The sequence below is a fragment of the Lolium perenne genome, chromosome 4 (genome assembly GCF_019359855.2).
Source record: "Lolium perenne isolate Kyuss_39 chromosome 4, Kyuss_2.0, whole genome shotgun sequence".
Lineage (NCBI taxonomy): Eukaryota > Viridiplantae > Streptophyta > Magnoliopsida > Poales > Poaceae > Lolium > Lolium perenne.
The window spans coordinates 170815894-170843166 of NC_067247.2; the positions used below are offsets into that span (position 1 = coordinate 170815894).

At 43.3% G+C, this 27273-nt stretch overlaps 2 protein-coding genes across 2 annotated transcripts; both read left to right on the forward strand.

Annotated features, from left to right (window-relative positions):
* The first annotated feature begins 893 nt into the window (after positions 1 to 893).
* LOC127348794 (uncharacterized) lies at positions 894 to 6237 on the forward strand. Its single transcript, XM_051374697.2, has 7 exons — positions 894 to 1067; positions 1384 to 1725; positions 2761 to 2944; positions 3034 to 3226; positions 5420 to 5595; positions 5694 to 5732; positions 5909 to 6237. Coding segments are annotated over exons 2-7 (669 nt in total). The 5' UTR covers positions 894 to 1067; positions 1384 to 1723; the 3' UTR covers positions 5984 to 6237.
* A 2087-nt stretch (positions 6238 to 8324) lies between these two features.
* Positions 8325 to 11980, forward strand: LOC127294717 (uncharacterized). Its single transcript, XM_051324590.1, has 7 exons — positions 8325 to 8569; positions 8871 to 9212; positions 9917 to 10100; positions 10188 to 10392; positions 11376 to 11521; positions 11619 to 11657; positions 11745 to 11980. Exons 1-7 carry the CDS (start codon positions 8364 to 8366, stop codon positions 11814 to 11816), a joined length of 1194 nt encoding a protein of 397 aa, XP_051180550.1. The 5' UTR covers positions 8325 to 8363; the 3' UTR covers positions 11817 to 11980.
* The last annotated feature ends 15293 nt before the right edge of the window (positions 11981 to 27273 follow it).

The following is a 27273-nucleotide window of genomic DNA, read 5'->3' on the forward strand; positions in this document are numbered from 1 at the left end:
GGAGTAGCGTGCGCCGTTGCCACCATGCCTAGCAGCATCGAGCATGGCCTTGGCACCGCGCCGCGCCACACCGACTTTTCCCAGTGGCACCTTTGACGATGGCGGAGGAAGGGGAAAAGGTGAGGGAAGGAACCCTTGAGCACTGGGATGGGGAGCCCCGATACGGCGGGCGCCACACCACGAGGGTTAGGTCATGGAGAGCCACTTGTTAGGTTAGCATCATGGAAGCTTCAAAAAGTGGAGAGCCACTTGTTAGGTTATCGTCTAAAATTTATCGTGCGTCTTATTTTACATCGTCTGAACTTGATGCCTAATATTCGTTCTATAAAAAGTGGTAAAACACAAAAAGTGGCACCTATATATAATCTAAATAAGTGTTTGAACTTTGAAACGCAATCGTAGATGCTCACACATACGTACATACAGTCACTCCTATGAATGTACGCACGCATAACCTACCCCTATGAGCACCTCCGAAAGACTGAGCCCAAAAAACTGATCCGGCAGGTTTTAACATTAACGAAGTCACCACGAACGCATCGCTGTCGAGAAGAACATCGCCTCCCACTAATCTTTTAGTAAGACACCAAAGTGTCAAATCTAAAATTTAAATTCATATGATGGAGGTACCACTACCCTCTAACCATCCAACCAGGTAATCTAAGTAAATTTGATGCCTAACATATATACTCTCTTCGGTATTTTTTATTTAATTTAGATTTAGTATTATTTTATACTAAATTAAAAAAGAACCGGAGGAGTTATGTTGGAGAGGTATGATCAAAGGTTAAGCGCGCCGTGCCTTCTTCCCCTCCCAACTCCAAAGCTCCCCACGAAGGAAAACCCGAATCTTCGTTCCGCACCGCAATGCCACCCCCTGGCGGTCGCGCACTCGGACGTGGTGGCGGCAGCGCCACCTTCAGAGTTCCCTTCTCCCACCGCCACCAAGCCGTCCACTTCAAAGCTCTCAACTCGCGCCGCGGTCGTGGTCGCGCTTCCAACTCCCGCCGCGGTCGCGCTCGCAACTCCCGCCGGGATCGCTCCGGGGGTTGGCCGCAGTCTCCATCGTATGTCCCTTTTATGCTCCATCATATGCTTTCTGTTTCTGATATATTCAACAGAAAGGGCGTTGATCGAATTGCTGTTCATCGACGGAGGATTCTCCTTTAGATACATATTCGTTGCATTACGATTTTGTCTGGTAGATTGCAAGTTTCTTTTTTAGATAAAGGAGGTAGAAACCTATCAACTCGAATTTCTAGTTTATTTCCTCCATAGCACGGTCATAATATGGGTTACAGGGTTACACGTTGATCTGTTAAGATAAGTTGCTCGTACTTCTGCTCATCGATACTGCTCAACCGTCTCACTTATATAATTCAGGTGTCAGGATCATGTCGCTGAACAAACACCTGTGTCGAGCTCGAGCAAGTTGCTTGGCACATTGAAGGAATCGTCCACCACTACCACTTCCTCGTCCACTCCACAGGCTCTACTTCGTGACACCACAGAGACATCGGCATCACCAGGGCGCTGCCTTTCCTCATCTCCTGGTCCAACCATCCTGTTCCACCAACATCCTGATTGGTATTTGAAATTTTACATCAGGATCGATCGCTCAAGATCTTGCCACACATATCCTGATGTGGGTGGACCATTCGAGAGCTTACAAGCAGCTCAAAATGCTATTGACTGCCATCTTCATGGCCTCCAGCATGAGACGATGTAAGTTTTCCCAACTTTTTTTTTGTATTTTTCATTAGTTCATTCATTTCTCCTGTGCGCATTTGCATTAGCACTTGATTATTTTCAAAACACGCTACAATCTACATACAAAACATGCTTCCATGATCCACAATTCGCTTACAGTTTTTACAGCGTATGGACCTGACTTAGACAATAGAAAAGCTGTCAAGTTGAAACTAGCCAAAATTTGCTCTTCTTTTGAAATTTCTGCGGTGGTACCCCTTAAAGTTAACTATACAGTTACCCTATTGGTAAGTGTTGTTGAAGTAGTGCATAAGTCACAAGCATAGCTTACAACTAACAAAGTACATATAGATGCTGCCGCTTTATATGTAGTATTATTATCTGAACTGTAATTTGTACAGTTGGATTGGTTAAACTATTAGCTCTGTATACCCACTTAGCTCTGTTTCCCCAGGTACTAAAGAATAGTCCATCGCAATAAGTACCATTAACTAGTCAAAACAGTGCAGTAAAAGCACACTGCGCTGGGATCCAAAGATGAATTACGGATGCTTGTTAACAAGAATAGATAGGGTTGCATCTTGAACTTATATGCATGTAAGCAGTTCAGTTGAGTGTGTTGCATGTATTCATTACAGCATGTCATCTAGAGCCATCATTTGTAGTAAGGTAGGCTATACGGCTGTCTATTAGACAATTGCTATTTACAACCTTTTCTCTATCTTTTTCTTCACATTTAATATAATTTACAATTGCAAGGGAGCACACATAGAGGCGGGCTCTTGCATGAGAGCACACTCCCCTCATTTTTCATGTCTCTCTCCTCCACATGTGCAAAAGTGCCACGTAAGCGGGCTATAAGCCCCTTATTGTACTTGCTCTTACTATCATGTTTATTATGTTACTGCCTAGCCCTAGCCCTATTTCAGGCTGATAACATAGAAAAATCTCCTACTTCTTCTGATCCATAATACTTGTCACTGAATCACATGTATCTAGACACATTTGAAGAAGTACAGTATATGCTAATCATAGCTGTTGTGTAATTAGGCGCAAGGAATCATTAGACAAGCTTTCTCCAATGGATGGGCTTATACAGCGGTCTCTTTACTGGCCTGATGGCAGCAGGAGAAAATATTCAGATGCAGCTGCTTCTAAGAATACTCTTACACAAACGGGACATTTGCTTAAAGCTGTAGTGGACAAGTACAACGACGATCACAAACTTTCTGGGGTTTGCTCTCTCCCTCATTGCCTCCTTGGATATATCTTATTTTTTAATCATTTAATAATTGCTGATCTTATGCATGTCTTTGGTTTTAGGATTGTGCATATGAACTAAAAGATGTTTTGAACTATCAAACAATGCGGGAGGGGAATATTTGGTACAGTCATTTCAACTTCACTACAAAGGCAAAAGGAGCTGGTGTTGTCGACAATCTATTTTTTGCTGAAGTGGTGCAAGGAGATGAAATGGTGGTCACCTGTTTCTGCATGATCAATACTGATGCTAATGGTATTATATGCGCATCTCTTACTTTAAGAGTTTAAATATCACAGGCTCATGGTGCATGTACACTTACTGTTTAAATGTCCCTGGCTGCAGTATGTTATTTTTTTACTGTATTGTTTTGTTTATTCCTCATGTCATGTTTTCCTTCATCATGTCCATTAACCTTGAGCTTAACATTTATACAGTATTTGATGAGCAATGACTGCATGCACATGATTTTTGAGCTTGATAATGATTTATGAACTAAAAGATGTTTTGAACTATCAATGTTAAGCTCAAGGTTAATGAACTATCAATGTTTGATGAGAATGATTGCATGCACATGATTTTTGAGTTACAATTATTTATTAGCACTAGACTCGCTACAGCGAGAGTAAATTATGCTCTATATAACAGGGTCTAAAGTCACATAAAACAAATTATTTTGTCATATAAACTTATAGATGAGCTCAACTTTTCAAGAGGAGCTTTGGCAATTTTATCTTTCCATGTTATTATTACTTCTGATGCAAGCCTAAAATAAAATATCAGCTGGGCTGCTGGAAGCAAACAATAAGAAGGCATTATACCTGGATCAAACAACATTACACTTATCTCATAAATTCTTTGTTGGAGACATGCAAAGTTTACTGAAGAAACAGAAATATTTTTTTGGTGAGTGTTATGTTAGGATTTGAACAGACATTATGTTTCTCTGATAATTATTCCTATCATTGTAAATAGAGAACAACTAATTAGTGTCTATAGTTCAAAACACGATTTGTTGTATGCAAACCAATACTGGGGCATCTTTGTGCACACAATTTATGATAGAAGAAAAGATAAACCAATTTTGAGTCATGATGCAAACTTTTTTTTGTAGCAGTAAAGCATACCAGATACCACAAGCACATATGAATCAAATCATAGTTAATGGAAATACGGCAACGTTAAGCATGATTTACCTTCGCCATGCACGTTTATCCAATGTATTTTTCATCGAATGATATCTATCTTCTCATAAATTCTTGTGAGTATCCAGTTTTATGAATCATACTATCATGATACAATGTATTAACACTTTTGGTGGTTTATCATTTTTGCAAACACTTGGTGGGTATGCTGTTGCTGAATTACGTGCTCAAAAAGGTAACAGAAAAGGCATCTATGAACAATAAATCATATCATTTCAGAAACGAGTTAGTTATAAAACTACAGAACCAATAGCGCACCGAAGTCATAGCACAGATCTACAAATACCAGAGAAGTGTATTGGGATACTAAGAACTAAATCACTATCTGAGCTTTTCAATTTATATCACTGTTGATACTGCAAATATCGATACGTAGATAATGTTGTAGCCCATACCCATAGCAAGGGGACTGAAGCAAAAGGGGGTCAGTGGGAGGAGAGCCAGCGGAGGAGGAGGACATGTGGACCGGGGGGTTTCGACGGCGCTAGATCAGTGGAGAAGGCGACCATGCTCTAGCAGAGAGTAACGTCGATTCCGATTCGTCACAAGCCATCAGGGATCAACAGTTCGTATCCATTCTTCAAATAGAAAAATCACGCAACACGACCACCCCGGCTTTGAAGTATCTGCGCGAGGGCTGGAAATCTTGGATAAACATTGTGCTCAACCGCGCACGTGGATCTCCACCATGGCGCAGGGAATCATTGGAACTCTGGCGGTTCCTTCGTCGGCAAAGCTGCTAGGATGGGGAAAATACGGAACTTGCAGACACCCTTCGTACAATGGTAAAAACCAGTCGATAGCGTCCGAAATTTCAGCGCTGCAGACCATCTGTTATCTTGCCGACGGCCTTCTTCTCTCTCCATTTTCTCTTAGCGCCACATCACCAAAAATCCTAGATGTCAACCCTTACAGACAGCTGACTAGATATCACTATACATGCCCTAAGGGTATCAATATAGCAGTTAATGGTTGTTAGTATGGTTTGTGTATACTTGATGTATAGATTTGTTTGGTTGATTTTCTGGTGGTAGTAATTTTTACTGTATTGTTTTGTTTGTTTGCCCATCATGCCATTTTTCCCTTTATCATGTTCGTTATCCACAAGCTTAGCATTTATGATTACCTGTGTGCATGTGCATGATTTTTTTTTGCCTTCAGTTACTCAACGATTATTATCATGTTTTTCTTTGTTCCTGGATGGTGAATGACAAGTTCCCTCTCCCCTCTATTTCTATTAAAGGTCGCTGCTATGGTTGTATAAATAATGGAAGTTTTGGTATGAAGCACCCCAAGGAAGCTAACACATACAATGCTGGTCACCTGGACGCTTATTTGCTATCTGAATGTACTGGAGAGAGGGATGTCTCAGGTGGTGATGATGATGATGATGATGAGGAGGAGGAGGACGAGGAAGATGTATGATCCTTTATTTTCCTTTATTTATTTGCTGACGAGCATTTGGGTTTTTTGTTTATTTCTTATTAATTACGTGGGTACCCTCCCTTCTTTTTCAGGTGAAGGCTGAGGTGGATAGACTGAGACATATTTACAAGGTAAATATGTTTTGTATAGTATGATTTGTAGTGAATAATGCTTGTTATTGCATTGATTTTATTTTTTGCTTGTGTATCTTCTTTAGGCTTGTAAATATGTTTTGTATAGTATAATTTGTAGTGAATAATGCTTGTTATTGCATTGATTTTATTTGTTGCTTGTGTATCTTCTTTAGGGCCTTGATGATCCACTTTACCTGAAGAAAATTTCCACATCTCCGTATGCAACAGCTACTTTCATTGAAGACTAAGAGGGTGTGGCATAGTGGAACGTCATATCCCCTTGAAGTTTGATGTTAACTCTCTGAAACATATTTGCTATTTTCTTTTGCTAAGCATTCACAAAAAAGACATCTTAGATTGACATTCTGAGAAACCATTTGGTTTGGGCTGGACTTATTTGTAACAAGTAATTAGCCACTAGTTTCTGGTTTCCAGTTGTGTTTTGTATTATTAAAAGCTGTGAATGAAGTGGGTCACACTTGATCCTTGCCTGTCAACGAAATTTGAAACTAAAGGATTATTGAAGAAGTTTTACTTTATTGGTGAAAGAACCAGGAAAATATTACTCCTGGTTACGCTGAGGATTTGATGTTGTCTTGACAAAGATGGACCATGTGGGATAGATACTCATGAAATTGAACGCTGGAACTGCAAAATTCGCCAAAAAAGAGTACATGTGCCCATCGGCGTTAAAAAGCATAAATATGCTTTTCTGTGACACAGACGTCGTCCGCACCCTCACTCATTCACATACACAAATCAGTAGGGGCCCGATTGGTTGGCGGTAGCATTTTCCTGCATTGGGCAGATCTTCTTCCCAGCATTGGGCAGATCTTCTTCCCAGAGCTATGAGCTATGTTTAACTGGGCTAAATTTATATATCTGAATAAAAGTTTGTTTGGTTCCTAACAAAAAATTTTCAGCCCGTTTGTGCGTCTTGTTTGGTTGCTAACTAAGCTGCAATGTGCGTGTAAACTACGTATGTTGGTCTGATTGGTAATCTACTAGATCTAGTTCTAGTTACCATTCATTCCAAGTGGTGACATTACCCCTCACCAGTTAGAATAAAGAGGCAGCATAACAACGAATCAAACTAACAAGCAAAACTATTATAACGTCTTTCAGTCGTAGCTACTTCTAAATAGCATTTTAATACAATAATATATGCTCAAACTAAGCACGAATGGTAGTTCAGAGCACACAAGTCGGCCCCTCCACCATCACCATCGAGTCGTCGTAGTCGGAGACGGAAGATGCATTTTTTTAGTCACTTGCCCAATCCTCCAATGATGACGATGATTTCCAGATGTGTCGAGGTCGAAGAGTCAAGGTTATGATGTCTACCTAGCGTTGAAGTGTCTATGTAGTGTCCAAATGAAATTATTAAAGTTTCTATATATCGAACTATTATATATTCGTAATGGAAATGTTTCGAATAGCCCAACTATGTGTCAAAGTTGATTTACATTTGAAATGTGCCATTGTTTCGAAGTTTGCATGAAATCGAAATGATGTGTGGGCCCTATTTTACATCATCTGAAATTTACCATGTGTCTTATTTTACATCGTTTGAAACTGATGCCTAAGAGCATCTCCAACAACATATGTATTTCACCATGCGCGCTCCAACAGAGGCGGGAAAAAGCTGCATCCCACGCGCTATATATGCAAGGTGGGCGCGCACGGCCTCCCCCCTCGCTCGCCACGTCTTCCCCACATCTTCGCCTCCACCACACGTCTGCGCGCCCTCGCCACCACGCCATGCCGTCGCGCCGAGTGAGCTCATCCGGCTTCCGCCGTGTTCGTGGAAACGACACCTTCACCGCCGAGATCCGCACTGGAGGATACCGCGTGCCGCTCAGGAGTTAGGCTAGCGTGCACCAAGCGGCGCGAGCATACGATGCTGAGGCATGGCGCTTGTGCCGGCCCCTCCGCGACATGAACTTCGACGATGTTTCATGTTGCGAGGAGGTGGAAATGGTCGCCGGCGAGCCACAACTCGTGACGCGTGAGCAGCGCCACCGCAACCGCCAAGCACAGCGCCGCCTCATCGTCGCCAAGAAGAGCAAGCATGCCATGTAAGCCTGGAAGAAGGCTTTCCCCGAGGACATCGTCGCTGACGCCGAGTTCTAGGCGCAGAAGAAGGCCGAGCGCCAGCGCTACCGCGAGGATCGTTGCCAGCGCAAGCAGTTTATCAACGACCAGTTGTACGTCAAGTGCACTGGGACGACATGTGGGCGGAGAGCGAGGACACCGTCTCGGAAGACAACAACAAGTAGTTCTTAGTTTTATTTGCTTTCGATTCTATGTGATTTTCACAAAATATTGCTTTGCAAGCTGCATTATCGTGCGCATGGTGAAGCTCGGTGAAGTGTGAAACCGCGAGGTAAGTGCCTTTTAGCGCGCGTGTTGAAGATGCTCTAATATTCGTGCTGAAAAAATGGTAAAACACACAAAAAAAAAGTTGAACCTATATATAATAATCTAGATAAGTTCGATGCCTAAAATACGTCATATGTTGGAGAGGTATGATCAAAGGTTAGGCGCGCGCCGTGCCTGTTTCTATGTTCCCCTCCTAACTCCAAAGCTCTCCCGGAAGGAAGACCCCAATCTTCGTTCCGCACCGCAATGCCACCCCCTGGCGGTCGCGGACTCGGGCGTGGTGGCGGCAGCGCCACCTTCAGAGTTCCCTTCTCCCGCCGCCACCAAGCCGTCCACTTCAAAGCTCTCAACTCGCGCCGCGGTCGTGGTCGCGCTTCCAACTCCCGCCGCGGTCGCGCTCGCGCTCGCAACTCCCGCCGGGATCGCTCCGGGGGTCGGCCGCACTCTCCATCGTATGTCCCTTTTATGCTCTCAATTTCTGATATAGTCAACAGAAAAGGCGTTGATCGAATTGCTGTTCATCGACGGAGGATTTTCCTTTAGATATAGATTTTGTCTGGTAGATTGCAAGTTACAGGTAGAAACACCTATCAACTCGAATTTTCTATATATTAAGCAACAACAATAAATAGTTTATTTCCTCCATAGCACAGTCAATATGGTTTACACATTGATCTATTAAGATAAGTCGCTCTTAATTCTGTTCATCGATCCTGCCCAATTGCGTCTCACTTATATAATTCATTAATTCAGGTGTCAGGATCATGCTGCTGGACAAAGACCTGTGTCGAGCTCGAGCAAGTTGATGGGCACATTGAAGGAATCATCCACCACTACCACTTCCTCGTCCTCTCCGCAGGATCCACTTCGTGGCACCACAGAGATATCGGCATCATCAGGGCGCTGCCTTTCCTCATCTCCTGGTCCAAACATTTTGAGCCGCGGACATCCTGATTGGTATTTGAAATTTTACATCAGGATCGATCACTCAAAATCTTTCCACACATATCCTGATGTGGGTGGACCATTCGAGAGCTTACAAGCAGCTGAAAATGCTATTGACTGCCATCTTCATGGCCTCCAGCATGAAATGATGTAAGTTTTCCCAGCATTTTTTTGGCATTTTTTATTTTCAAACCCCGCTACATACAAACATGATTCCATTGTCCATAAGATGTTCACATTTTTTACAGCATATGGCCCTGAGTTGGGCTATAGAAAAGCTGTGAAGTTGACCACAAAAACCCTAGCCTAAATTTGGTCTTCTTCTGCAATTCCTGTCGTAGAACCTTTTAAATTTTACTAAACAGTTACCGTATTTGTAACTTGTAAGTGTTGTTGAAGTAGTGCATAAGTCACAAGCATAGCTCAAAATTACATATAGATGCTGTCACTTTGTATTTATATTATCATCTGAATTGTAATTTGTTCAATTGGATTTTTTAAGTATTAGCTCTGTTTCCCCAGTTTCTAAACATTGGTCCACAGCAATAAGTACCATTAACTGGTCAAAAGTCAAAACAGTGCAGTAAACTGAGCTGGGGATCTGAAAATGAATTATGGATGCCTTGTAACAGTAATAGATAATGTTGCATCAGAAACTTATATGCATGTAAGCAGTCCAGTTCCGTGCCTTGCACGTGTTCATTAGTATCATGTGCTATGTTACAGCCTCTAGGTAACTTGGAGGCTGTTTCACCCTAACCCTGCTGATAACAGGGACAAATCACTTAATATGGCTGTGTATACTCCACCTTTGAGGAAGTACAGTATACTAATCATTGCTGTTGTGCAAGTAGGTCCAAGGAATCATTAGACAAGCTTTCTCCAATGGATCGGCTTATACGGCAGTCTCTTTACTGGCCTGATGGCAGAAAAAGGAAATGTTCAGAAGCATTTGCATCTGAGAATACTCTTACAGATAAGGGCCATTTGCTTCAAGCTTTAGTGGACAAGTATAACGAGGATCACGATCTTTTGGGGGTTTGCTCTCTCCGTCACCCCCTCGGTGATTATATCTTTTTTTATTCCTTTAACAATTGCTGATCCTATGCATGCCTTTTATTTTAGGATCTTGCGTATGAACTAAAAGATGCTTTGCATTGTCAAATAATGTGGGAGGGCAAGAGGAATATTTGGTACTATCATTTCAATTTCATTACAAAGACAAAAGGAGCTGATGGCATTGACATTCTATTTTTTGCTGAAGTGACGTGTATAGAAGGAGATGAATTGGCGGTCAGCTGTTGCTGCATGATCAATACTGATGCTAATGGTACTCCATGCTCATCTCTTACTTTAAGAGTTTAACTATCACAGGCTCATGCATGGGCGGAGCCAGGATGAGAATTAAGATGGGGGCAAGAATGTGCTTATTGAAGAAAAAATATTTTTTAAGTGGGGGCAAAGCTCTATTTAAGCTAGACTTTACAGAGAGATTACAAATTTAAGTGGGGGCAGCTGCCCCCCTTGCCAATAGGCTAGATCCGCCCATGGGCTCATGGTGCTGGTACACTTACTTTTTAAATGTCTTTTGATGCATGACGTTATTTTTGACAGTATTGTTTTGTTTGTTCCTCCTGTCATGTTTTCCTTCATAAATATTTTGTTGGACCTATGCAAAGTTCATGAAAAAAGATTGAATACTTTTGGCGAGTGTTGTGTTAGGATTTGAGCATACATTATGTTTTGCCCTTTCTTAGGTTGCATTAATTATTTTTACTGTATTATTTTGTTTCTTTACCCGTCATGTCATGTTTTTTTGTGAGAAAATCTCCAATTTGGTCCATGAAGTTGCCCCGGATGTGCGCTTTGGTCACGAACTTGCAAATCATGAATTTTGCTGACGTGGCTGATTGTCTTTTTGCAAATTGCCCCCTAAAAAGTCAAACTGAGGACTGGAAATTAGAAAAATCAAAATTTAAGGGCCAATTTGCAAAAAAATGATTGCCCACGTCAGCAAACTAATGCCATGACAGAGTGACTAAAACACTCGCGCGGGGCAACTTCGTGACCCAAAATTTACGATTTGCAAGTTCGTGACCAAAATGCACATCTGGGACAATTTCATAGATCAAATTGGGGGTTTTTTTTTTATCATGTTCGTTATCCACAAGCTTTACATAGATGCAGCCAGTGTGCATGTACATGAATTTTTGCCTTCAGTTACTCAACTATTATTATCAAGTTTTTCTTTGTCCCTGGTTGGTATGCTGCAGTTAAATGACAACTTCCCCCTCCGCTTTCTTCCTTCTAAAGGTTGCTGCTATGGTTGTACAAATAATGGAAGTGTTGGTATGAAGCATCCGAACCAAGCTAATGCATACAATGTTGGTCACCCAGACGGTTATTTGCCATTTGGGCATAGTGGAGGGTGGGATGCCTCGGATGATGATGCTGAGGATGTATGATGATCATTTATTTTCCTTTACTTGCTGTTGAGCATTTAGGGTTTTTGTTTTTTTGTTGTTAATTAAATGTGTACCCTCCTTTCTTTTTCAGTTTAAGGACGAGGAGGATAGAATAAGACATATTTACAAGGTAATGGCGTTGGGTACACTGTAATTTGTAGCGACATTATGCCAACTATCGCATTGATTTTATTCCTTGCTTGTGTATCTTCTCTAGGGCCTTGATGATCCAGATACACTGAAGAAAATTTGCACACCCTCTCCGTATGCTACAGCTACGTTCTATTGAAGACTAAGAGGGTGGCGTTGTGGAACATCTTATGCCCTTGAACTTTCTTGTGACTGGACACCTGGTTTTTTTCTCGAACGAATTTTCTGGTAACTGACCGAAAACTGGAAATTCCGGTTACCCCTGAGAAAATTCTGCCCATGGAGGCAGCAGATCGTCAGAAACTACAGCCTCCATGTCTACCACCTCATGCCCAACGAGCAACAACCTGGTGCTAGTACCGCCAGCGTGTGCAGCCCCTTTCTCTACCATCGCTGCTTCTTCAAGCATTCCCATTTCTCCATCTATCATCTGTGTGTTTGTCTATTCTAGTTTTTTTACAGGGCCATTTTTGCATCAAATCTGTTAGTTTTGTCAACTTATGTGGTCTTAAATCATCCAGAGTCTTGGGACGTAGTAGTTATCTCATTCTTGTAGAAGTTGATCAATGGAGATTAGCATGGTAGAGGGAGGGACCGAGTGAGAAGTAGCTCTCTGTCTTGTTTTTGCGGCAGCTAAGGCCCCTAATCCTGCAATTTCTTGTAAATGCACTCTTTTTCAATTTCAATACAAAGACATGCAGTCATTTGAACGTTCTCAAAAAAAAAGGATCAATACTTTATGAATAAGAATGTTGCAAGGGTGATGTTCACCTTCAGATGTTCCCGTATCAATCTTCATTTTGTTTTATTGACCATATCCAAATTATTGAGGTGTGCTTTTAGCAATGTGATTTCAGTAGCTTTGTTGTGTATTTTAAAAATCTTTCATGTACATAGTAAACCAGGAGTTTTTTTTACCAATTTAATGCCTCTAATAGCGAATTACCTCTCTTGTTATAATTAAGGATGTGCCATGGTTATTTTCTTTTAGAATGTCTCTTTTTTGCATGACTTCTTAAGAAATAGGGTCCTAGCTTGGAATGCTCTTTTTCCATGGCAATTGCATATTTTTGATGCAAATTTGCGTGCAGCTTGGTCTGTTTAAACTATAGTTGGTAATCGGCTAAGGGGGATTCCTTCTAAACAAAAATGTCATTTACTTTTGGCGCAGCAGCCATATATTAAGCATCGTGGCTTTGTAGGAATAGTGAGGTGACTTTTGAGTTAATAGAACGTATTTTTATAAAATGTTGTGAAATATACTCTATATTATTCTTTCCTTGTCCTACTCGTAGATAATGTCAAGTTCTTTGACATCTTCACCATGCAAATGTTAAACTCCATAACTTTAATTTGTCTTTGCAAAGCTTTGTGGTTAATATCTATGATTCATTTACTTATTTTCTTTCGTTGAAGTAACATTTGTCTTTGGTGTGGTATTATATATACATATTAGCTGATATTGTTACTGTTTTGCTGAAAATTAGGCGCTTGATTTTTATTAAATCTCCGTCACCTTTGCTCAGCACCGGATCTGGTGCATTAAGATTAGTGCAGACTAGCTGTTGCTTTGCGCTACCCGCATGTTTTTTCAGCGTTAATGTGTCGTGTAGGTATGCTCGCTAGTCGCGACTTCCTTTCCCCTGGGGCATGCCCCGTGGGCTGCTGGCCCCGGGTTTGCCGTGACTAGTGGGCTTTGTGGGCATGTGTCCTTTTTTCTTTGCTTTCTTTTTGCTTTTCTTATTACTTGTACCGTGTATGTATTGAAACTGATATGTTCTGTCATGGTTTTTTTTAAAAAAATTTGATGCTAGAGCTCACGTATCATGCGTTATATGTAAAATGATTTTTTTGATTCTCATCTAACTGATATTTAAGTTAGACCTTTGCAACTCTTCAACTGTTTGACTATGTCGTGATGTATATTGGGCTGCAACTAATATTTCTCCGGCCGTACATGTGCTCTAACCGCGATTTTCTCCGGTTGCACATCGGTTGTAACTACGATTCCCTCGTTGAGCATGGGTTCTAAATATGATATCCCCTTACATATGAGTTGTAACTGAGATTTTTGAGTTGCACATGGTTTGCAACTGAGATTCCTCATAAGGTGCAACTGGGACTTTATAGTTTTTTTTTTAAGATGAGGGGACTTTATAGTTGTGCGTGGGTTGCAACTAATATTTTTTGAGTTGCTCTTGGGTTGCAATTATTAGAAGTAGATTGTAGACAAACAAGGAACAATCGACAAGTGATTGAAAGTGTGCTTTATTGATCAATGATTCGAACCTATATACAAGTGCAACCAGCGCATTCAAGAGATGCGACGGTTTGGTAAGGCGCCTCTCCACGGAACCGTCATGGCAGTTGCCGCAAAGTGGGGTTGCACGTGGATGAGAAGAGAGCGGGGATTATCCCTAATAACCGTCAAGGTTATTTATGTTAACACTCCCCCTAATCACCGCTTGATTACATAAAGTTCACCATCTTGACCAAGTCTCCTCCAAAAACTCTGTGGGAAAAATGTGAGGAGTAGTGCATGATATGTTGTTAAAACTCCTTCAAATCCGGTGGGAAAATAAGGAGAAAATGATACAACATATTATGGTTATTGCCTCTGTTAACTCAATATGAAGTATATCCATAGAATATAGAGGTCAATAAATATGTCGTGTATAATTTCCTAAAAACCCCGGTGGGGAAAAGGGACAATATGACATATGATCTTATGTTGATATTACCTCATTAAAAACCTTAATGAGAACCTGGAAAGTAAACTCATTAAACGAAAAAGAGTATAATATGATGATTTGAACAGGAACAGTTCAGGAAGATACTCCCCTGACTCTTGCAAATCTCGAAGCCGTCGCATACCAATTCCATGAATATATTTCTGGAATGTTGAAGTTGGTAGAGACTTCGTGAATAGATCAACGAGGTTATCGTATGATTTGACTTGCAAGATGTTTATTTCCCCACTCTTTTGGAGCTCGTGGGGGTAAAACAATTTAGGGGCAATATGCTTAGTAATATTGCTCTTGATGTATCTTGTTTGCATTTGTGCAACACAAGCCGCATTATCTTCATAGATAATGATAGGTGATTCGATAGAACCAATGTCACATGACTGTTGTATGTGGTTTATCATCGTGCGAAGGCACACGCATTCACGTGATGCCTCATATAATGCAATTATTTCAGAATGATTGGTAGACGTTGCAACCAGGGTCTGTTTCGAAGACTTCCATGATATAGCAGTTCCACCATGTAGGAACACAAAGCCGGTCTGCGATCTGGCATTATGGGGATCTGATGAATAACCAACATCTGTGTATCCAATCATATTGGTGTCCAAATTTCTCTGAAATTGAAAGAATAGGCCAAGATCCTTTGTGCCTTGGAGATATCGAAAGACATTCTTGACTCCCGACCAATGACGTTTGGTGGGAGCTGCAATGTGTCTAGCAAGTAGTGACATAGGCATCCCAATGGGCCTGCCGAAGATGGTACCCGGGGTTTGATGAAGGTCCACGAGTCAAAGAATAGGAAGCCCGGAAGCCCAATTAGTATTAAGGAAAGATAGAATTGTATTAGGAATATCAACTTGTAATTATTACGGGACGGTTCAGAAACCCTCCCGGACTCTGTAAACTTGTGTACCACGAATCTCTCGGCTCCGCCTCCTATATAAGGGGGAGTCGAGGGACAAAGAAATGATCGACTTATTGTTTCACGCAACCCTAGCTTCATAATCGTCGAGCACTTTTCGGCTGAAACCCTAGAGATCTACTTGCCCTCTACTTCCAACTAAACCCTAGTCTACAACTTGTAGGCATTGATAAGTTAATCCCTTGTCAATTGGCGCCGTCTGTGGGAATTAGAGGCGACAAGGAGCTGATCTCGATGGCACGTTCAAGATCGTCGACTTCCTCGGTAGCAAGCAACGCGATGGATAGAGGTAAACAGATCGAAACTGTTCTAGTCGATTTTGTTCCTCACCCGCCCTCCCGTTTGGATGCATGTGCATATCTGGAGGAGCCTATGGAGATGACGTTTGGTAAGTTCCACTTCCGCGTCGAGAAGGAAGGATCGTATCGTCTCGAAATTCCGATCTTGTTGGGATTATCGGAGATCGATTCCGATTTTTCGAACTCCACGTCATGGACTGAGACAGGAGATGAGGAGATTTCGTCGCCACGCTTCATCAACACTATGGCAAGTGAAAAACTTGCCAAGATCTTCAGCGACATGTCCTTCGAGTCATCTGCGGACTCCGATATAAGAGATGACTCGAGCAACATCGACAACTTCAACTTCATCGACAGATCCACTATTGTTGGAGAGGTCTTCACCAATCTATATGATGGTGTCACCAATCCCGACAAAGTTCAAAATTAAAAATACCATCAAATCTATGCAATTGGAAAGACAAGTCGTCCACAGGAGGAGACATCAGAGAACTTCGACGACGCGAGAAATCCGTACGTCGATCCCGCGGATCTCACGCGAGGTTTGGGGACCAAATATATCGGGCCTGAAACACGAGAGATGGTGCAATTTCCGCAGGCAGTATGGGACAGAGTTGCAAGAGCCATGGATCGCACATAGCCAATGACCATAGCGGCGACACCTGAAGAGTCACAAGCTTACCAATATAGACTTGCTCGTACTAGACGGGAACTCGAAAAACAGAGAATTGAGCTAGACAGGAGGCAAGCCGCAGCTTCCGCATCAAGCAGGCGAAGGGTGGATTTGAGTCGACAATCAGGTACTTCGGGAGAAAGTCACAGAGCAGCTCTTAACAGAGCAAGATCTCGACTGCAGAACATACCTGAGGCTGAAAGGGAGCATCTAGTTCAAAACCTCGACATGTCCTTCATGTCCATAGACACAAGGGGGAACATTATTCCCAAAACACCTGAAGCTGGGTACATGGCAACGCAAGCTTTTATACACGCGTCCAGGCCACCTCCTGGAGACCCAAGGGAACCATTGTACAACATGGCCATGGCAGGAGTTGGAGTGATGGGCACAACATTTGCAGGCACGCCTCCCGAAGGATCATCAGGGCAAAATAGTCCACGACCTACGGCAGCAGTGCAAGATCCTGCAAGAACGAGTGGTGCAAGAGATGCAGCTACTCAGGCAAGGGTCGACAGAGCGCGACAAGAGAGAAGGGAACGCAGGCACTCACTAGAGGTCAATGAAGAAGATATGTGTGGGCTCCCGTGTTTCACAAGACGAGTCCTTAAAACTCGAGTTCCATCAGGATTTTAACTACCCGATAACTACAAAAAATTTGACGGCTTGCAAGATCCCGAGGATTGGTTAGTTGATTATGTCGAGACGGTGAAGTTGATGGGCGGAACTAGAGCAACAGCCATGCAGAGCATTCAAGTACATCTGAGTGGAGCTGCACGATTCTGGATAAAGAAGCTGCCTCCAGGTTCCATCGACAGCTGGGACAGTTTTGAGGATGTATTCGTCAAGAATTTCTGATCCACCTGCAAAAAACCCGCATCACTAGAGGAGTTGAGGTCGTGTAGAAAAAAACACGATGAATCAATGAGAAAGTACATCCAGAGGTGGAACATCATTAAAAACTCGGCAGAGAACATATCTGATGAGAGAGCAATAAATGCGTTTGTGGCTGGAATTCGACGAGGAGATTTTGTCGAAGACTTGGGGAGAGCCAACCCAAAGACAGTATCAGCATTAATGGAGATAGCAAATAGGTGGGCAGATGGAGAAGATGCTGTTCACAACAAACGGCATAGGTCGCCTGAAGAGGACCGTAGTCGAAATTTTCAAAATAGGCAACGATTTCCTCGGCAGTTCTCAAATTACGATGCCCCTAGCCAGATATCGGCTAGTTTTCGAGGAAACAATGGAGGAAACAATCGAGATAATCACCAGAGGAGCGGTGAGCAGCGCAGCGATTACAAAGATGATTCCCGACAAAATAGTGGACCAAGGTTTCAGAGACCATACGTCTCACCCGAGGACCTCCTAAACGGACCATGCCAAATGCATTTTTATCTCGACGTCAATGGAAGAAGGAAGTCTGGACATCTGCAGAAGGACTGTCGAAATTTTCAAGCAATGCTGAAGTTTGCAGGGCAGGCAAATATGTAGGCAATGAACAGAAACCCCCAAGGGCCAAGGAGTGAGATCCACCTTCCGCCTCCTCCCGCAATTACAGATGCAAATCGACACCAGTTACAAATAGCGGCAGCTCCAAACCCACCTCCTTATGTCGACACCAATGGCGCGGTTTCAATGATTCAAAAAGCCAGGCCATCCAACAGAGCTCAGAAAGTAATTTCGTGACAAGTGTTCATGGCAGAAAAGATGCCCCCACCAACAGTCGAGTACTTAGATTGGTCGGGGCAGGACATTGGCTTCACCATAGCAGCCACCCATAGCAAGTTCCTCGACCAGGGAAATCAGCATTGATTTTGCCAACAGTGATAGTAGGATTCGACGTTTCACGAGTATTTATAGATGGAGGCAGCAGTTTAAATCTTATGTATGCGGATACATTGAGGAAGATGAACATCTCCTTAGCAAATTTAAAACCAACTGACACACGCTTCCATGGTATCACACCAGACAAGCCGACTTATCCGCTGGGAAAGATCAATCTCGACGTTCAGTTTGGAACCCGAGAAAATTACAGGATCGAAAGGCTGGAATTTGAGGTTGTCGACTTCCCATCACAATACCACGCCTTGTTGGGACGGCCAGCCTACGCCAGGTTTATGGCGGTACCACATTACACATACTTATTGTGGAGGATCCCTGGACCCAAGGGACCAATTACAGTAAAAGGCAGTTTTGCGCTAGCTGATAAGTGCGACAGGGACTTTCATCGACTGTCGGAAACCTCCGGGATGCAAGCAGAGTGTATGGAATCAAGGCTCACAACTGACTATGATGTGTTGCCAGACGTGGGGAGGCCACCCAAGGAACCAACCTTTAGCACCACCAAGAATTCTAAGGAAGTACAGATCCATCCAACAGATCCCAAGAAGACGACATCCATTGCAGCAAATATGGATCTCGCATAGGAAAGCGCGCTCGTCGAGTTCCTCCGTGAGCGCTGGGAAATCTTCGCATGGTGTCCAGCTGACATGCCAGGAGTACCCAGGGAACTTGCCGAGCACCACCTTAACTTGGATCCAGTGGCGAGCCCAATAAAACAACCTTTGCGGCGTTTTTCGGAACCAAACCGCAAGGCCATGCTGTCTGAAATCAATAGACTAAGAGAGGCTGGCTTTATCAAAGAACTACATACAGAGGCCACGTGAGTAGCTACCCCGTACTGGTCCCGAAGAAAAACATAAAAGTCCTTCGCATGTGCGTCGACTTCACGTGTCTCAATAAACACTATCCAAAGGATCACTTTCCCCTCCCAAGGATCGATCAAATTATCGACTCCACGGCCGGATGTGAACGTCTTTCCTTCTTGGATGCATATTCTGGTTATAACCAGATCAGATTAAAAGAAGTTGACAAGGTCAAAACAACTTTTATAACGCCTTATGGCGTGTTCTGTTACAAAACAATGCCTTTTGGTTTGAAAAACGCGGGAGCAACATACCAGCGGATGATGCAGAAGTGTCTTGCAACACAGATTGGCAAAAACGTACAAGTATACATCGACGATGTTGTCATAACAACAAAGAAGGGGATAACTCTAATCGAAGACCTGAAGGAAACTTTCGACAACCTTGATAAGTTCTGTCTCAAGTTGAACCCGACAAAGTGCTCCTTTGGCGTTCCTCCGGGAGAACTTCTCGGTTTCCTAGTCTCAGCAAGAGGAATTGAAGCTAATCCAGAGAAAATTCAAGCCATCGTAACGATGAGGAAGCCAACAAAACTGAAGCAGATACAACAGCTAACTGGGCGAGTCGCAGCTCTAAGCAGATTCGTCGCTAGGCTAGGAGAAAAGGCATTGCCATTTTACGCTCTAATCAAACAAGGCGACAAATTCCAATGGAACGAAGAAGCAGACAGAGCTTTCGAGGATCTCAAGCGCACAATCTCGACACCACCAATCTTGGTGGCACCTAAGGAGAAGGAGTCTCTCCTATTATATATAGCGGCCACGCCTCAGGTGGTCAGCACGGTATTGGTGGTCGAAAGAGAAGAAGAAGGAAAACTCCACGGAGTGCAGCAGCCGGTATACTTCGTCAGCGAAGTTTTATCGCCTTCAAAACAGAGGTACCCTGTCACCCGGATTTTTAAGTCCAAATGCCTATTATGCCATCCATCGCAATCCCAGGAATATTGTTGTTGCGAGACATAACAGTCGGTATCATAAGTCATCATTCATTACAAACCATACTTGTCTTACAAATTTAGATCACATGATCCAATATTACACAAATAGGTTATCTAATGATCAACGAACACAATTCATAGCAGAAGCGTAATAGAAGGGACTATCTAGTCCACAGGCCAACGCTTGACGTCAGAAGATTCCTAGTTGTCCTAGGCGTCCTGCTGGTCGTCACCTTGGTAGTTCTGCTCCTCTTCATAGTCTGGCCATTTGAATAGCCAGGGACACAGCCGTGAGTACTTTAAGTACTCGCAAACTAATACTAGTGTAAGTACTATCAATCCTAGTAAGGGGGTGCTAAGCTCTAGTTTATTTTGCATAAAGCCAAATTTAGTTCACAAGTATTTGATAAAAGACTCTTCATGTGCTAACTAACTCAAGTGGGAACATTAGTGTCATTCCCACAACTCAGTTGTGATTCAAGTCAAGTCACCATTCACTTCATCAACATTTTTAAGAAATATCTGACACCGGAAACAGTATGGCCTTTCCAACCGTCCGTAACCGTGGACACGGCTATTCGCATAGGTTTACACTCTGCAGAGGTTGCACACTTGTGCCACAACATTTGATCACATCCGTCAGGGATAACCCCGAATCATCGTAACTCAGTACGCGGATCATCAGCCATAACCTTTCACTTACATACCCTAGTATAGGTACCTCTCCCCATGAGCTTGGCCTCCCAGTGAAGACAAACCGTCAGCCTGGGAACTGCACAGGGCTTGGGCCGTACATTCACCTCATTTCACATCATTTCACAATCTACGGAGGCAGCCTCGGCATAACCCCTATGATGCTTGTTTAGAGGGAACCCATACTAAGATGTATAAACTTCCAGTTAAGCCCTACCCATAATGAGGTATTGTGGGGGTACTCAAAAATTGGAAAGGTATCGCATCCAAACCAATATCAGTTTTAATCAAAATCCACCATATCATTCAAGTCATATTCACCTTCAAAGATCTTTCAATAGAAAGACCCATCATTCCAAAGTTTCAAATTCATTTCAATTCACAAGTTCCCATCTAGAGTAGTCAATTTTATTGGTTAGCACTAGCAACTAATCATGAGGGGTGCTATCTAGCTTAATAAGCTTTTAGGCTATCTTTGATACTCTTGTAACATTCTATACTTAGACCAAAGTTAACTATAAAGTAACTTTTGATAAATAAAGTAAAAGCTGGATGGGTAAAAACTTGGGATAGGATCATTGCACATAAAGTAAAAGTAATGTTGCCTTGCTCAAATAGAGCTTTGCACTTGCAAGAATATTAGCTTGCCTTGGTTGGGGAATTGGTCAAAGTGATCTTCTTCTCCTTGGAAGTAGACCTCCTCCTCCTCTTGATACTCCTCGGTACTAGCGTCTAAAATCGAATACGAGGTATACAATCACCACACCAAACTTAAGTACTAGACTAAGCACACACATGAGTCACACAAGTTAGGCTAGCATCACCACATTACTATTTGGTTGGTTGACTTTGTTTTTCTTCTTTAAGAAAAAATAATTTACTCTCATTATAAGTACTAATTAAGGGTTTTCTTTTAAATCCTTAGAGAAATAATTTCCTCTCATTATCTTGTTAAGATTTAATTTCCTCCATGAATAGTATATGACCTAGGTTGACCAAGGTCACCCTATTCATACTCATCATTTAGGAAAATGATTTAAATGAGGTGAAACACCCCATGCAATTTAATACCAACATAGTAATGATTTAATATCACCAAACAATTCCACATGAGATTTAATAGACCATGGTCTCTATCTCATTTGGAGTTATTTGAGACAAGATTTAAGTGAGAGAAAAGCTCCCATACTATTAATAAATAATTTGGCACTATTTAAATGGACTAGAAATAGCCATAGAGCCATTTTTTAAACTAGGCCATGATCATACAAACAACTATGTGATCTTTTTACATAAACATGTAAAGTATGTGAAATGTGATTTATGAGAGTTGGAATCAACTTAAAATCACTTAGGGTTGATTTTTAATAATTGTTTGAAGTTGCAAAAGTCCCTGCCTTGTTTATTTGTCACATTAATTCTATAGTGAAACTAAGGATGAGGCCAGTGTAGTTGTGTAGATAATTTTCTCAGCTTTCCAAATATATAAAAATTATTGAATTTGAACCAGTAGATTTATTTCTATTTAAAATTGAAGATGGCATTAGTTTGTAATTTGGAAAATTCGAAAATTCATATTTGAATTAGAAAGGGGCCGGCAGGAAACGAGATGGGCTGCGGAGAGGGAAAAGAAACGGGTCGGCCCAGCAGTGCGTCTAGCGCAGCGGGCCGCCTGACAAGTGGGGTCCACGCGTCAGCGTGTTTTTAACAGCGAAACGGTATGCTCGCTGGGAGACGCACGATTAGACCCATATCGGACGGACGAGCGACGTCGTCGTCTCCGGCGAGAACAGGCCACTGGCGCGGCGAGGCTAGGGGGTCGGAGACTCACCGGCGGCGAGGCGATGGTCGGCGATGTGCTGCGGCGAGGTTGTCGACAACGAGGAAGCAGATGGAAGCAGCAGCGTCGCCTGGGGTGCACTACAACGACACCTCTCCATTGCTGGACTCCGGAGGGTACCGAGCTTCAAATTCCAGCGAGGGAGTGGCGAATGTGGAGGAGGGAGGGGCTAGGAGGGATCAGTGGTGAGAGGGGAGAGTGGTGTTGTGCCGAAATCGAAGAGAGGAGGGCGGCTTATAAAGCCCCCTCGAGCATCCGCGGGAGTTCACGGTGGCGACGGCGAGGTCGCTCTACGGTCGATCAACGGCGTGGGAGAGGGTATGTCAGCATTCAGGAAGCTTCAGGGAGCGTCACGGTGCTCTCGGAACAGCAAGAGGTGGGGCGAGTCACGCGTCCGTGGCTACTGTGGCTATCGTCGTCGTCGTCCGCGACGGTGACAGGGCGCATGCGAGCTAGTGGCGATGTCTGGCGGCGTCCTGGTGCTGAGGCGGAGCTACGCACGGGCGCTGATGGCGAGGGACGGTCGGAGCTGACGGGTCTCTGCGGCGCTCTGGCGCGCTCTGGCGTCGCAACCATGCACGTCATGGCGTCGCTCGAGGGTGATGGACGCATCTGTGCAGGCTCGTGTAGGCTTTGTCTTGGTCAAGGGAGGGCACGAGCAGATGCAGGAGAGTGAGGGGGTCCTCCCAGACACGGTGTGGCGAGCTGGTGACAAGTGGAGAGAGGGGTGGCCGGAGTGGGCATGGTGAGCACGGGCATGGTCATGCCACGGTCATGGAGGGCAAGTGGGAGGGGTGCAGTGGCTTGCACTGGTGCCCAGGGATGTGGTGGAGTTCCAGAGCAGCAGAGGAGGGCCAGGGTTGGACTTGGTCCACTTATTCTCCAAGTATGGGCTCAATTTCACTCCCTACCTGCAAGGTGTTTGATCAAATGGTCAAAAGAAAATTATTTTTGAATTTTGGAACAATTTTTGGTGGAGTTGATTCTTATAATAAATGATGCACAAGGGTGGTGGTGGTGTTCAAAATGGTGCAGTTTTGTGAAATCCCAAAATGGGTATGATCTTCATTTTGTTTCAAAGTTGCTACTTGTCCCTCTTATAGTAAGCAATGTAGGCAGAGTCAACTCTGGTGGTCAACACAAAAAGTGTTCACCTTGACATGCTCTTGGATGAGGTGGAAAAATATGGGAGGGTTTAGTTTGAGATTTGCTTAATAGAAGGGCTCAAAGTGGGTAACATGTTATTATGGGCAGATTTGACCATTATCACATGTGATCAAGATTTGAATTAAATTTTGATTTTAATTGAGTTTCTTTGATTCCAAAAGTGTTATTTAGTGTTTAGTAACATTCTACAAGCAATGGTACAAACCAAAATGGCCTAGGTTAAAGAGTTGAAAAAAATGCATAAGCCATATGTGAGGGTTTTAGGGATTTTTCTATTTTATTTCTTTTCTTCCCTTTTTATTTTCTTTGTGATCTTCAAAGGTTCCAATTAGGGTTTTAGGTTGTAGTACAAAAGCACACCAACAATCGTCATGGCATTCTACACAATAATGCACAAGTCCTATGCATAGCACTATATGCAAATAAAAGTTTTTTGTTGGTTCTAAATTTTGGGTAATTGAATTTTTCCTTCTTCATTGATTTGAAATTTGGGATGTCACAAACCCTTCCCCCTTACAAAAGATCTCGTCCCGAGATCTTAAAGAAAATTAGGTACTAAAGAGATCTGGGTACTCCTTCTTCATGTAGTCTTCTCGTTCCCAAGTGGCTTCGTCTTCGGTATGGTTGCTCCATTGTATCTTCAGGAACTTGATACTCCTGGTGCGGGTGGTTCTGAAAGCTTCTTCCAGTATGCGAATCAGCACTTCGCGGTACGTCAAGTCCTTGTTGATATCCATCAATCTGTGATCGATGTTCTTAAAAACTTCGATCTACTCAGGCACTTCTAGACACTTCCGGAGTAGTGAGATGTGAAACACGTCGTGCACAGCCGCCATTTCTTCTGGTAGTTCCAGTTGATAGGATACTTCTCCTCGGCGACTCAGAACTTGGAAGGGTCCGACATATCGGGGTGCAAGCTTTCCTTGCAGCTGGAATCTCTGCATTCCTTTCAGGGGGGATACTTTGAGATAGACAAAATCTCCGATCTCGAAGGTCATCTCTCGGCGTCTCTTGTCGGCGTAGCTCTTCTGTCTTGATTGTGCACTTTCTCTTCAGCTTCTCGAAGAACATCTGGTCCAAAGACTTGGCTCTCTCCGACTTCCGACCAATTCAGAGGGGTACGACACTTCCTTCCGTACAGGGCTTCAAAGGGAGCCATTTGTAGGCTGGCTTGGTAACTGTTGTTGTAAGAGAATTCTGCGTAAGGTAGGCAGTCTTCCCACTTAGATCCATATTCCAGTACACAGGCTCTCAACATGTCTTCAAGTATCTGGTTGACTCTTTCCGTCTGTCCATCAGTCTGCGGGTGATATGCGGTGCTGAAATTCAGCCGGGTTCCTAGTTCGTCATGCACTTTCTGCCAGGATCTTGAGGTGAATTGGGATCCTCTATCTGACACAATTGACTTCGGGGTTCCGTGCAGGGCGACTATTCTGGAGATGTATAACTCAGCTAGTTTTGGGCCTTGGTATGTGGTCTTGACGGGGATGAAATGGGCTACCTTGGTTAATCTATCGACAACTACCCAGATTGAATCATTTCCTTTGCTGGATTTGGGCAAACCAGTGATAAAGTCCATTCCTACCGAGTCCCACTTCCATTCTGGAATCTGCAGTGGCTGCAGCAATCCTGCGGGTCGCTGATGTTCCGCCTTGACTCGCTGACAGATATTACACTTGGCGATGTAGCTTACGATTTCTCTCTTCATTCCATGCCACCAGAATTGTTCCTTCAAATCTTGATACATCTTGGTCCCCCCGGGATGGATTGAGTAAAGGGTGTCATGGGCTTCTTTCAGGATGACTTGCTTCAGTTCAGAATCTGCTGGCACACATAGGCGTCCTTTGTACCAAAGAACTCCTGCTTCGTCTTCGGTAAATCCCGGTGCTTTCCCTGCAGCTGTTTGGCTCTTGATTCCATCGATGCTAGCGTTTCCCTTCTGGGCTTCTTTGATCTGGCTAATCAAAGTGGGTTGAAGCTCTATGCTGGCTAGAAATCCTTCACTAACTAGTTCCAGTCTAAACTGTTCAAACTTGTGAAACAAGCTGGGTTGCTCTATTGCGATCATGGAGTTCAACTGACAAGGCAGTCTACTCAGGGCATCCGCTACCACATTGGCCTTGCCGGGGTGGTAATGAATTTCCATGTTGTAATCCTTGATCAATTCTATCCATCTGCGCTGCCTCATATTTAGCTCCTTCTGGGTGAAGATATACTTCAAGCTCTTGTGATCCGAATAGATCTCGCATCGATTACCCATGAGGTAATGACGCCAAACTTTCAAAGCTAAGACTACAGCTGCAAGCTCTAAGTCATGGGTTGGGTAATTCTGCTCATGTTGCTTTAGTTGCCTTGACAGGTATGATATCACCTTGCCTTCTTGCATAAGCACACATCCAAGACCAATCTTGGAAGCGTCGCAATAGACGTCAAAGGGCTTGGTGATGTCCGGCATGATCAGAATTGGGCTGAAGTCAATCTACTCTTGAGTTGCTGGAAACTTTCTTCACATTTATCAGTCCATTCGAACTTCTTGTCCTTCTTCAACAGTTTGGTCATTGGTCTTGCTATGCTTGAAAAGCCTTCGACAAATCTACGGTAATATCCGGCTAATCCAAGAAAAGCGCGGACCTCGGTCTGAGTGGTTGGGGCTTGCCATTCTGTAACTGTTTTGATCTTGGCGGGATCTACGACAATTCCTCCTGCAGACAAGATATGTCCCAGGAATCCTACTTCTTTCAACCAAAACTCACATTTGCTAAACTTGGCATACAACTTGTGCTGTCTAAGGGTTTCTAGGATAATCCCCAGATGTTGCTCATGTTCTTCTTCGGATTTGGAGTAGATAAGGATGTCGTCGATGAAGACAACGACAAACTTATCCAAAATGTTCATGAAGATCTTATTCATGAGGTTCATGAAATAAGCAGGGGCATTGGTTAATCCAAAGGACATGACGTTGTACTCATACAACCCATATCTGGTGGTAAAGGCAGTTTTTGGGATATCAGTGGCACGAATCTTCAGCTGATGATAACCAGTCCTAAGATCAATCTTAGAAAATACTTTGGCACCGGCCAACTGATCGAACAGGTCTTATATCTTGGGTAGGGGGTACATGTTCTTGATGGTGACATCGTTAAGCTTACGGTAATCCGTACATAAACGAGTGGCACCATCCTTCTTGTCCACAAACAAAACTGGTGATCTCCAGGGTGATGCACTAGGTTGAATCAAACCTTTGGCTAACATGTCATCAAGTTGCTTCTTCAGCTCCACTAGCTCTGTTGGGTTCATACTATAGGCTCTCTGGGGATTAACTCGATGATGAACTCGATATCCCGATCAGGAGGCATACCGGGTAGATCATCCGGAAACACATCAGGGTATCGACAGACGACCCTGATCTGATCCAGAGTTGGCTTGGCTATACTTTGGTTGCAAGTAAACTTTCTGGGCAGCCTTTCAGATATGTGCTCTACTAACACACCGGTGCTACTAGTCATGGTGATGGCTTTCTTGGCACAGTCAATCAATCCATGATGTTTTGACATCCAGTCCATACCCAGTACTACTTCCAGGCCTTTTGTTCCCAGAACAATTAAATTGG

Bases quoted from the DNA above. Each gene is read 5' to 3' on its own strand.
- LOC127348794 (XM_051374697.2), top strand. The intron at 3,227-5,419 runs GTATTATATGCG...TTTCTATTAAAG, and splicing joins GATCAATACTGATGCTAATG to GTCGCTGCTATGGTTGTATA. The intron at 5,596-5,693 runs GTATGATCCTTT...CTTCTTTTTCAG, and splicing joins AGGAGGAGGACGAGGAAGAT to GTGAAGGCTGAGGTGGATAG.
- LOC127294717 (XM_051324590.1), top strand. From the start codon at position 8,364: ATGCCACCCCCTGGCGGTCGCGGACTCGGGCGTGGTGGCGGCAGCGCC. The intron at 8,570-8,870 runs GTATGTCCCTTT...TCATTAATTCAG, and splicing joins GGTCGGCCGCACTCTCCATC to GTGTCAGGATCATGCTGCTG. The intron at 10,393-11,375 runs GTACTCCATGCT...TTCCTTCTAAAG, and splicing joins GATCAATACTGATGCTAATG to GTTGCTGCTATGGTTGTACA.